Raw genomic sequence first — 12,454 nt, 5'->3', positions numbered from 1 at the left:
ATTCTTATCGTTTACATTGACTAACAGAGTTTCTTTTTGAGACTTTCTTTTGCTACGTCTGAGTATATTCTTAAGTTTCCGTATAAACAGAGACAACGTAGAAATAAAGCAATTCTCACTTTTCTCGTTTCTCAATTTAGGACGACAGGTCTTAAAATCAGGAGAAGTGACATGATTGCTAGACAATTGATGGTCATCTCTTGACATGTACTCGCGATAGGAAATTCTAAGTTTTCCGACAAGTGTGTTTCGCGAAAGGGTATTAAGGTTATTTCCCTCAACGATGGCATGTTTTTTGGACTCGTATCTGGATGGCAACGATCAGAGGATTTTCATCACAATTTCCTTTTCAGGAATGGTCTTACCGAATGCACATGATGCATTAACAATTTCAGACAATTTGTGATAAAAATTGTCAAACGATTCTTCTTCTGCCATATAAAGGTCTTCCCATTCGGAATTAAGGTTTTGAATCCTAGCTTCCTTTTCACTGGCGTTACCTTCAAATACGTTTTTCAAAGTATCCCAAGCTTCTTTAGATTTCGTGCACAAGGAAACATGATGTCGAAGATTTGGGGTAATAGCATGCAGGATGGCGTTCAGCCCGTCGGAGTTTTTCCTTGCAGCAATTAACTCGACAACATTATACATAAGAAATTCTTTAGGTACAAATGCATCTCTTTCCATAACAACGGAAGTTTCATAGCCATTCACAACATAGATCCTTGATTGGAAGTCATGCGACTGAAGAAATGTGCGCATAACAACTTTCCACCATAGATAGTTTGAGCCATCGAAGACTAGTGGTACGTTTATAGAGATAGCACTTCCGTCCATAGAGTCAGATCGCTACAAACAAAGACTGATGAGGTCTTAATGTGTTTGCCTGTTCTGATACCAATTGAAAAAGCGGGGGTCTAACAACACCACCCAATATTTCGCTTAGCAATCTGTATGGACTAACTCCGAAATACTTTGCTAGAGAATCAACTAGACAGTCAGACTCAATCTAGATAAAAGTATCTCAAGGAGTTAATATCTCTCTCTTGATTTGATTTTACTCAAGTTAAAAACAAAGGCGAGTCTTAATCAAATACAAGGAATAACTTGTACGGTACCAAAGACCAATGTCCAAGTGTTAATCAATGAAATCAACAACCATAAGGTCGGATCTCTAATCGATTAAACTTTAACGCACAACCTGTATTATTTCAATTATAAAGACAAACAATATAATGCGGAAAATGAAATAACACAGACATCAGAAATTTTGTTAACGAGGAAACCGAAAATGCAGAAAAACCCTGGGACCTAGTCCAGATTGAATACACATTGTATTAAGCCGCTACACACACTAGCCTACTCCCAGCTAACTTCAGACTGGACTATAGTTGAGCCCCAATCAGTCTCCCACTAATTCAAGGTACAGTTGTACTCCTACGCCTCTGATCCCTGCAGGATACTGCGCACTTGATTCCCTTAGATGATCTCACCCACAACCAAGAGTTGCTGCAACCGAAAATCGCAGACTTGATAATAAACAAATATGTCTCACACAGAAAAGTCTATCGAAGGATAAATCTTTCTCCCACAGAAAAACCCTAGGTTTTTGTTCCGTATTAAGATATGAAAATCAAGGTGAACAAGAACCAATTGATAATCCGGTCTTATATTCCCGAAGAACAGCCTAGATTAATCAATCACCTCTCAACAATCTTTCTTGACTACACGAGAAGATGTCGAGGAATCACAAACAGCGAGACGAAGATGTTTGTGACTTCTTTATCTTGCATATCGGAGAACTCTCACGATCTCAAGCCAATCAATAGATTGTACTCGTACGATAGAAGATGCAAGATCAGATCACACAACTACGATAAAAGTAGTATCGATCTGGCTTCACAATCCCAATGAAGTCTTTAAGTCGTTAACCTAGTCTTAGAGAAGAAAACCAAAGGTTAGAGGAGAATTGACTCTAGCGAGCGCACTAGTATCACACAGACGTGTGGGGATTAGTTTTTCCCAATGCTAGATGTCTCCTATATATAGTCTTCAAATCAGGGTTTTGCCTTAGTTACAAACAGTCAATATTCACCGTTAGATGAAAATCTGATTTAGATTCAAGCTAATATTTCTCAACCGTTATATCGAAAACTTAGCTTGTCACACACACTTGAGATATACGTTTATCGGGTTTGTGAAAACCGAGCCCAAACGTGTACGTGTGTGTTGGTTCAACATAGTAACCCAAAAGGTTAACCATATGAGCATTTCATATTAACCTTGTTCTTCTTCACCATAACTAGTTTAATTGAGTCAAATGAACTAGTTAGAGAGTTGTTCAATTGCTATGAGATCTTATGTAACTACACAAGACACAATTGAAACAAAGATGATTCGATTCGATTGAATCGGCTCATGAACTTTATAGCTACGGTTTGCATACTGCATTCCTTAGTAATTTAAGTTTCATGTTCAGAGCACATCTTTAGATCATAACCCACTCAAGTACGCAAGCAAGTTCGCGGACTTAAGGCAACCGACAGAGTTTTCCAAACTCAGCAGAAAATCTCGGCAAGGAGACTTCCGCCAGTTCGCGGACTAAACACTCAAACGAGTTTGGAAAATCCCAGCAGAAATTCTCGGCAAGAGAGCTTTCGTCAGTTCGCGGACTGAGTTCGCAAACTGAGTTCGCGGACTTGGCAAAGCCAATTCCTCCGGTTTCTCTCAATAAACAAAGTTCGTAAACTTCGGATTATGGAATATGACTTATGCACATATATGTTACCACACAATGCTTATATCCATCATTGGTTATATAGACCTAAACTCTCATTCCAACCATTGAAACATTCATAGAGGATGTTATATAGTTGTTACACTATTTCTCGTCAAAGCGATTTTCAAAGTGATTGAAACAATATGACTTTCGTTATTAGGTGAAGATAAACCCGATCAAAGTGAAACGCTTTACCAACACATGATTTCGAGATATAGATAGGCGAGATATACTCGGCTCGAAATATCAAATGTGTATGATCCAGTCTATATAGCATACGACTTTTGTCTCATAAGAAGTAGGAGATAGAAGAGATAGACTTTTGAGTGATATATAAGTTCAAGTCTTCACATACCTTTTTGTTGATGAAGTTCCACGGTTCCTTGAGTTGATCTTCGTCGTTGTATGATGAATCGCCATGAAGTCCTTGAGCTCAACTACACTTTTCTATCCTAGTCCGAGACTTAGCTATGTAGGCTAGAAATCAAGACTCATAGTTTTGATCACTAACATTGACAAACATGCTTGAGATAGCAATGCATGCGAGGTCGACCTAGCTATGCTCTAACACTTGTTTAATTTCTAAATTTCGAAAAGAGATCATAATCATTCCTAGGATTAAACCAGTTCAAGTTGTTAGAGCATAGCTCGGTTGAACCCACAAGCGTTGGTATGTCAAGTTTGGTTGTCATATTTTATTTAATCAAAACTCATTTTAATAGTTACTTGATTATGTACTAGAGTCAACTTCGTATAGGTTAGCTTGAAAGTATTAGGATATGACACATTACAAGTATTACGAAGACTTGAAGAAGTGAAGAAGTAAGAAGCTACAACGACAACATCATCCTTCCACTTGATGTGACTTTTACTTGAACTGTTTCTTTCCCTAACGTATCTTTCAATTCGTGCATATTGAGAACGAAACTGCGAAGCATGAACACTCTAGATAGACATAGTATTAAGGAATAAAATATGAAGTTTATTGCTTAACCATTAAACTTTGTAGATAAGACATCGACATAATTGTTTAAATGGTATTGTGATTATGTATGGGTATGAGGTGAGGATTTCATCATAGGAAACAATGTTTTACATGTGTTTTAAGGAACTAAGTTCATAAACTTGTTTATGAATCGAAAAGGAAATCGCCAGGCGTTATTGGGATTTTTTTTCATTGCATATCTTGTGAACATCCAATATGTGTGATTTAGTATAACCGCTCACGACTTGTTTGTGTTCTTGGTAAAACTATTCACAAAGGCCTGAGTTATGTATTGGTATGACTTTTATTAGTGAAACTTATCTTAAGTAATCACCTGAGATGTATGATCGAGTTTGTGATTTGTTGAACCGAATCTGGGTAAAGGGGAACCGACCCTATGAAGAGGTGAAACACATCACAAAGGGGAATCGATCCTTGTATGAGGTGCAACAAGTTTGTAGCAGAAAGGGGAACCGATCCTATTGACATGTGCAACACATATAAGTTAGATACCATATATATGTGGGGAACCGATCCTAGTACCTAGTCAACCGAATTTTGGAAAGCCAGTGTGACTATGCACAACACTTACATGGAGGTAGAACCGAAACTTGTTTTGGTAGAACCGTTAAACCCATGATTTGTGATTGAGTGTTTCTTAATCAATCGCATAGTTCTTGAAAGTCAGATGAACCAATTCTAAACTTGTTTGGAAGTGTGGAAAATCGGTTTCAAGGTTGTAAGTGTGAAAGAGAACTTACAAAGTAAAGATGTCGACAAACTTTGAACACGTGTTATGAATGTTTATTTCTATAATTGTTCAAAGTATTCCTTAACGGCTAAAGGAAGAAAATCCTAGGATCGAAACATAAGTAAGTTAAGAATCTTTTAATTAAGGTTATTAATTTAATTTTGTGGTAAATTCCAGAATTAGTAATGTGCATTTGCTAATTATATTTTCCGAGATATTTCGATCGTTATTTTTGGACAGAGCATTTCCAGGAATTATGGAAACCGAATTTGTGCTTTAATGAATATCTTGAGAATATTTTCGTTTTTTTGGAAATTCCTTGGTGTCCAAACTTCCTTGTCTATAAATACACGAAGTTTGCCTTTCTAGCAATCTAATCCTTCGTAACAACAAATTTACTGTTTTGTTGTTGTTACCGGTGTAGCCACCTATTCGAAGAGGAGAGTAACCTAATTAGGCGAAATCTCTTACGGTCGCTCAATTTAAAGTCTTCTTTGGGATTGAGAAGCTCTAGCGCGACCCGTTGGTGGAAAACTAGATAATTGCGGTTTATCTTCTTCTGATATAAGATTCACTCAAAATAGTTCAGAGTTTCGACAGGGATCTTTAGACTGTTGTTAGTTCTAAAGACGATTTGTGATAATCCATTGTTAACAGACTCAGTTCTGTGCGTGATTGATCACAAGAGTTTCAAGTGATTGTGTGCAGGTTTTTATTGCAGATTTAAGAAGATTTGAAGACAAAGAAGATATTGAAGATCTGACTTGGGTTTTATAATCTTTGGTGTGCACAATACTTGTTTCGGTAAAAGAGGATCCAATTAATAATCGGTTTATCCTTATGGTAGATTAGATTGATTAATTGACTAGATCGGCGTCAACACGTTTCTTCGGATTAAAGGTGTTGTTGGCTTAATCTTAAACGATTACCTTTGGGTGATTGAAAATAATGAAAGATCTAAGGACCTGACGAAGGAGTTTATGTTAAGATAAACGGAAGAGCCTTTGTCCGACTCATATCACTTGGTTGAATAGAGTTGATACCAAACAGATTTGTTGTTCCTTTACTGTTTGGAATACGAACCAAAGGAATTCTTCCAAGTACGTGACTTATTTATAATTTGGAGGCGTGGGAATACATACGGAACTAAGTGAACTATAAAGTTAGTTACTTGGTCTCAACTATACTAAGTTAGGTGTAATTTTGTGTAGCGGCTTAATCCTGAGAGTATTCAATTCTAGACAAGGTCCCGGGGTTTTTCTGCATTTGCGGTTTCCTCGTTAACAAAATCTTGCTGTGTCATTTACTTTTATTTTCCGCATTATAATTGTCTTATTATAATTAAAGTGAATTACACAAACGTTAATTCCTATTTACTTCATAAGAAATCCTATTGTGTTTGGTTAAGTCCGAACCTTTATATCAAGTAAACATACTTCGTGGTTGTATTGTCTCGATCTCGTATCCATAGACGATTACACGAAGTGTGAACCGATTAGTTGTATTGTCTCGACTCAGTCCATAGACAATCACTTTCGAAGAAAGGACTTATAGGTAGGAAAAGTTTTAGCTTGAGGTATATTTGGGTACCCTCGCCTTTTCAGTTGTGTGCAGGTGTTTATTGAAGATCTAAAAATATTTGAAGACAAAGAAGATATTGAAGATTTCTGATTTGGGGTTCATAATATTTTTTGTTCAATAGTTGTTTCGGTATAAGAGGATCCAACCATAATCGGTTTATCCTTGTGGTAGATTGGATTGATTAGTTGTGTAGATCGGCATCAATACAATTCTTTGTGATTAAAAGTATTGATTACAAAATCTTAAAAATTACCTTTGGTGATTGAACATAAGATAGATCTAAGAACCTGACGAAGGAGTTTATGTTAAGATGAACAGAAGAGCCTTTTCCCGACTCACATCACTTGGTTGAATAGAGTTGATACCAAATACATTTGTTGTTGCTTTACTGTTTGGAATACGAACCAAAGGAATTGTTCAAAGTACGTGACTTATTCATAAGTTGGAGGCATGGGAATACATACGGAACTAGGTGAACTATATGTTTAGTTACTTGGTCTCAACTATACGAAGTTAGGTTTAATTTTGTGTAGCGGCTTAATCCTGAGAGTATTCAATTTTGGACAAGGTCCCGGGGTTTTTCTGCATTTGCGGTTTCCTCGTTAACAAAATCTTGATGTGTCATTTACTTTATATTTCTGCATTATAATTGTTTTATTATAATTAAAGTAAATTACACAAAAGTTAATTCTTATTTACTTGATAAGCAATCCTATTGTGTTTGGTTAAGTCCGAACCTTTTTTCAAGTAAACATACTTCGTTGTTGTATTGTCTCGATCTCGTATCCATAACGATCACACGAAGTGTGAACCGATTAGTTGCATTGTCTCAACTCAGTACATAGACAATCACTTTCGGAGAAAGGACCTATAGGTAGGAAAAGTTTTAGCTTGAGGTATATTGATAAGCATGTAAATTCTACATTTTATACCCATATTTATATTAGTTAGGATTCAATATTTTAGTTACTAATACTATTTTAGTGCTTTTGTAGAAAGTACAAGTGAATTCGATCATCCAACGAATAAACAGCAAAATGTGAGACTTAATGGTGTTTGCGACGAAAATGGCAAATATGCTGGCCTGGTATTTCTATATATCAGCAGCACTAATTATGCTGGCCTGGTATTTCTATATATCAGCAGCACTTATTATGCTGGCCTGGTATTTCCATGTATCAGCAGCCGGGTTGGCCTGTTATCTCCATGTATCAACAACCACAATGATCAAATATGCTGGCCTGATATTTCTATATATCAACAACACAATGATAAATGAGGTTGGCCTGGTATCTCCATGTATCATCAACCACCATGATGAAACGGGGTTGGCCTGGTATCTCCATGTATCAGCAACCACCATGATGAAACGGGGTTGGCCTGGTATCTCCATGTATCAGCAACCACCATGATGAAACGGGGTTGGCCTGGTATTTCCATATATCAACAACCAGTGTAGTTACCATGACAACAGAAGGGAGTCGAAATGGTGAATATGAAACTAAAATGGTGTTGGCATAAATTTACGTGTAGCATGAACAAAATTGAGTTTCCAAAGGTAGCCGCATTAATTCTTGAAGCACCTGCTACACTTCCAAATTCAATATCCAAGATTGTTTTCTTAGTGGCACACCTCCATCGGGTAATGTCATGCAGAAGAAAAATATATGGGGATAATTAATTGGTGTTAATTTATTAATGAGAGAATATTGTGGTTGTCAAGAGGGAATCAGTATTCAATGTGAAAAGATTTTGCAAGATGGTATATGGCATGGCAATATATTCATGAAGTATTATGGGATCCACATACATGCAACTCTCACTCGGAAAAGGAAAGAAAATAAAGAAATGAAGTGGTATTATGGAAAATGGAAGAAAATAAAGTAATGAAGTAATATTATTTTACTTACCATTATTGGTGGGAGTGAATTATATTAAACGTGGGCACGAGACTGTGAACATGCATTTTGGTTGGTGGTCAAAGATACATGCAAGGGAAATTAATTGTGATTGGAGAAAGAATTATACTTCTTACTTTAATTATTCACATGCAAAAATTTGATAAGGAAAGAATATATTATTCTCATGTACACTTTAATATGTCTGAAGTGGAGGAACCATAAAAAGGTGGAGTGACGTCTGTGTTCCGTGGGGGGTGGGGGGTGGGGGGGTGGGGGGCTGCAGAGCCGTGAAGCGGAGAAACAAGGGTTTGCAGTTTTGATTTCATTTTTCTCCATGGTTTGCTAAATTTTTTGTTAGGGTTGAGATGGAAACCAATTTATAATATAGACTCAACAATGATATTTCTAATAATAATTCATTGATTAGTAATTTCTCTTCATATAGCTTGGTATGTAATTGCTCATGTGATTTTCTAGATTATTTATGCTTTTGAATTGATATTTCGTGGTTCGGTTAAATACCTAGACGTGGTATGCAATGATAGATAGGTAATGCTTTAGAATCACTACCCTTGAAGCGAAGGAGATTACAACAGAGAAACTATATTTGAGAATTTAACATACAATCTTCCGAGACATGATATTGGTTTCAAAATTGTCTTGAGTAATAAATAAAGATTAGTAGAGTTTTATATGATTGAATTGGTGAAAATATTCCGAGACATGAGACTGGTTTCAAAATTGTCTTGAGTAATAAATAAAGATTAGTAGAATTTAACATAATGATATTTCGATATCAATTCTCCCTGGAAGAAGATTCAAACATGCTGGAGAAGTGGATGCGAAATTTGTGGTAACAATGTTGTTAGTTAATTGTTTTCCTGTTTAAGAAAAGCCTGATTTTTATTTCATATATATTTTTTGCTTTTGCTTAACAAAATTTCGGCACAATTGATGTTTTATTCCATTATGTGTGTATGGATGTGTGTGTGATTCAACTGGTTCCGGTTAAGAAAAACTATTGTTATCTTGCTTTATTGTGTGGTATCAATTGTTCAGGCTTACAAAATTTCGGTGCAATTGCGGTGTTTTAATGCTTACGTTGATTGAATTGCTTCCGGTTGAGGTGAATAATTATGCAAGTTGATTTATTTGGTTTGTATGAATTATTTATGGCTTAATGAAAGAAAATATTTACGGGATGAATTGTTTAGTCCAATTCGATTCCGGATAAGAGAAGCTAAGTTTATCTTAGTTAAACTTATCAAAGTGAAGGTTTCAGTTATTCAAGTCTAATCGAATGCCTTAACAAGAAATGCTAGTTAACTTACCTAATACTTGTCTTGTTTAAAATTGAAAGGTCTAAGTTATATGGATAATTAGAACCTGATGAGAAAAATAGAGTTATCTTTATTTTGGTCTTATCGAATGAAGCGGTTGTATTTGTACAATCGGTTTAGCAAAGGGACTAAGTTGCTTAGTTGATTTTTGGTTTGCTAAAATAAATTGGGAAAATTGCTTCGGGCAATTGTTTCCTTGATAACATATCAAAACAAATTACTTTGTAGTTTCGGTTTTGATATTGGTTATCAAAAGTGGTGTGTGGAACCCTCGTGCTTAACTCTATAGGTTTGCAAGTCTATTTTTGAGTTTTGTAAGATTCTTTTCGTGTTGTCCTTTATTTTTTTGTTTCTTTGTCATTTTGTGAAAAAAAGGGGGGAAAATATATGGAGTAAACAAGTGATATTGGTATTGATTTTATATTGATTGGTATCACTAAGGAAAAGAACATTTGTGCTTAAACGTTTATCCAATGAAAGAGTGAAAGCATAGACTAAGGGGGAGTAGCATATCATATTAATTGGTATAACAAAGACGTGCGCATTGATGAAATCTACCTATCTCGCCTTTAGGGGGAGAATTAGCTTTGTTATTATAATGTCAACAACGACATTTAAGGATTGAATAAATGCATGTTAATGTGCTGTGGAATTCGGGAATCAAGCGTATGTGTAATGAATTCTTGTAATTTGTTTATTCATATGATTGTAAGAGTTTTGTCACTATAATTGACAAAGGAGGAGATTGTTAGAGCATAGCTCGGTTAAACCACCAAGCGTTGGTATGTCAAGTTTGGTTGTCATATTTTAGTGAATCAAAACTCATTTTAAGATTCGCTTGATTATGTACTAGAGTCAACTTCGTATAGGCTAGCTTGAAAGTAGACATTACAAGTATCGCGAATGAGTAAGAAGCTACAACGACAACATCATCCTTCCACTTGATGAATTTGGTTAAGAATAATTTATTGTTGATAACCTAATTATGATTCAAGATTTAATCATTAGAAAATATCCAAGAACAGTGATATGTGTCATTGATGTTATTCGAAAATGTTTTATATTGATTGTTAGAGAGATATAGAACTATTATAAATATGGATACATGACAATATGCATACCAGCTCACACACTGGAAGAACTTTGACAAGTCCAGAGTCGCAGTACATATACATGTATCGGCGTAGCTATAGTTCGGCAACGATTTTTTAGTACACATATCCGGTATCCATACTATAAAAAGTTTGTGGACTCGTGAACCAGGAAGGTACGCATACCTAATATGCAAACCGAAAAAGATACGTTGGTTTCAAAAACAAAAAGCTACGTATATCATAAAAGATGCGTGAATTCCTGAACTTGTATTGTTTGCTTGAATGCTGCCAGGATCAGGGAACCGTCCATGTTCCTAGGTACACAAACGATGTAGCCAATATTCTCGCAAAGGAAGCTAGACTTAATCCTATTTTTTTTAGTCCTGAATCCTCACCTATGTGGTTGTCAACTCTCATCAGGGAGAAAATGATTGTTGCGATTTGATGATGCAATAAATGTTCCTTTCCTATTTAAAAAAAAGATTAAAATGAAGAGAATAGTCACAATACGGATGCTATAGAGTTTGGGTCCGAAGCAGACTATCCCAGTATCCCAAGGGTATTATGTAGTTTGGGCCTGAAGTGGGCTAGTTAGATAGCCCATCCATTCAATAAGGAGCATTTTCAGAAATGTACGTATAATCCAAGCTTTGATGAATGTTAAAGGACGATGACTCACACTGTATATGAGAATACAGTGTCCATGTGATGTTAATTACGTCCTCAATTAATCCCTGCAAAGGTGGACGTTCGGTGTGTTATAATCATCAGGACATTTTTGGGTCCATGAATTAATGCTGAAACGAAAGATATTAAAGAGTGTCTGAACATAAAATAATATAGTTGATCATTTCTAAGTATAAACCAGCAAAAGATATCAAGAGTAAATGGGAAAACCCATGCATTATTGATCATCTATATTTATTGATTCCCAATAATATTCACATTGGATTATTTCTGGATTATTATATTATTAACTTACGCAGTTTAGTTAAGCATAACAGATTATACTTTCCTAAAAATGATACTAATTGGTTCCTCCCCATCATTAACCAAAGAAAAACGTCCAACTCCATCAGCACCTCTGTAAACCCCAACATCCTTACAAAGGACTTTGCAGACGTTACAAACAGTAGGACAGAAGACAATCTTATAATTATACTGATTAACACCATTATCTTTCACAATCTTAAACCAATTATCAATCGTCTGACGACCTGGATTGCCTGCAACTCCGTTCGTCTCAATAAACCATCTACTCACGGATTCATCAAAAGCTGCCAACCTCCAAACCTTGGAATATTGTGGACAAATAGAAGCAGCACCGGAGTACTTGATATTGAGATCTGTTTCAGTAAGGATTACTTTTGCCTTTGGATCCACAGATGTGAGCATTAATGGAAGTCCGTTTGAGACTTCACGTTGTGACTGAACTACTTGACGTGGGCATTCAGTACCATTTAGGTATAAACCTAATACAAGTCCACCGCCAACATTGATAGGAATTATATAGTAATTGACCCCCTTTTGAAGTGGTTCACCGGCTATGTCGCGTACGGCTTCTGGTGCAGCTGAAATCGCAGAAAGTTGGACGGAAATGGCTAAGGAAATGAAAGCAAAAGCTAGAAGAGGAGAAATGTTAGTGGTTCTCATTGTGAGCACGAAATGTATGATGATAGAAAGTTTAATTTGTTGAGGTGAAGAATGAAATGAGATATTGGTTTCTATTTATAGCATTTAGAATCTAGCTTGGGAAATCAAAGTTCTACGACTAGATGTTGATGGGGTGGCGGCTGGGGAAAGATCATGAACACAAAAGTCAGTTAAGGGAACGGCAAGTTATCTCCGACAAGATGTTTAGATAAAGGATGACTTTAATTTCATAGTTTGTGTAAACTACCTGAAATATCCCTGGTATTTACAAATTCTTACAGAAAGAAAATCATTTTACCTTAATGATAAAAATTTAATCTTGTTTCCATCGGTCAAAATAACACGAGGGTGCTTCCTTTTTTTTAACCAT

The 12,454-nt window shown here is 35.9% G+C and overlaps 1 protein-coding gene across 1 annotated transcript; it reads right to left on the bottom strand.

Annotated features, from left to right (window-relative positions):
* Positions 1 to 11,291: 11,291 nt before the first annotated feature.
* Positions 11,292 to 12,114, bottom strand: LOC113278499 (kunitz trypsin inhibitor 2-like). The gene has a single exon (XM_026527321.1). The coding sequence runs from the start codon at positions 12,082 to 12,084 to the stop codon at positions 11,437 to 11,439; it is 648 nt and encodes a 215-aa protein (XP_026383106.1). The 5' UTR covers positions 12,085 to 12,114; the 3' UTR covers positions 11,292 to 11,436.
* Positions 12,115 to 12,454: the final 340 nt, after the last annotated feature.

Source organism: Papaver somniferum, chromosome 5 (genome assembly GCF_003573695.1).
Source record: "Papaver somniferum cultivar HN1 chromosome 5, ASM357369v1, whole genome shotgun sequence".
Lineage (NCBI taxonomy): Eukaryota > Viridiplantae > Streptophyta > Magnoliopsida > Ranunculales > Papaveraceae > Papaver > Papaver somniferum.
Note: the sequence above shows the minus strand (reverse complement) of the source record. Positions and strands in the feature narration are given on the sequence as shown.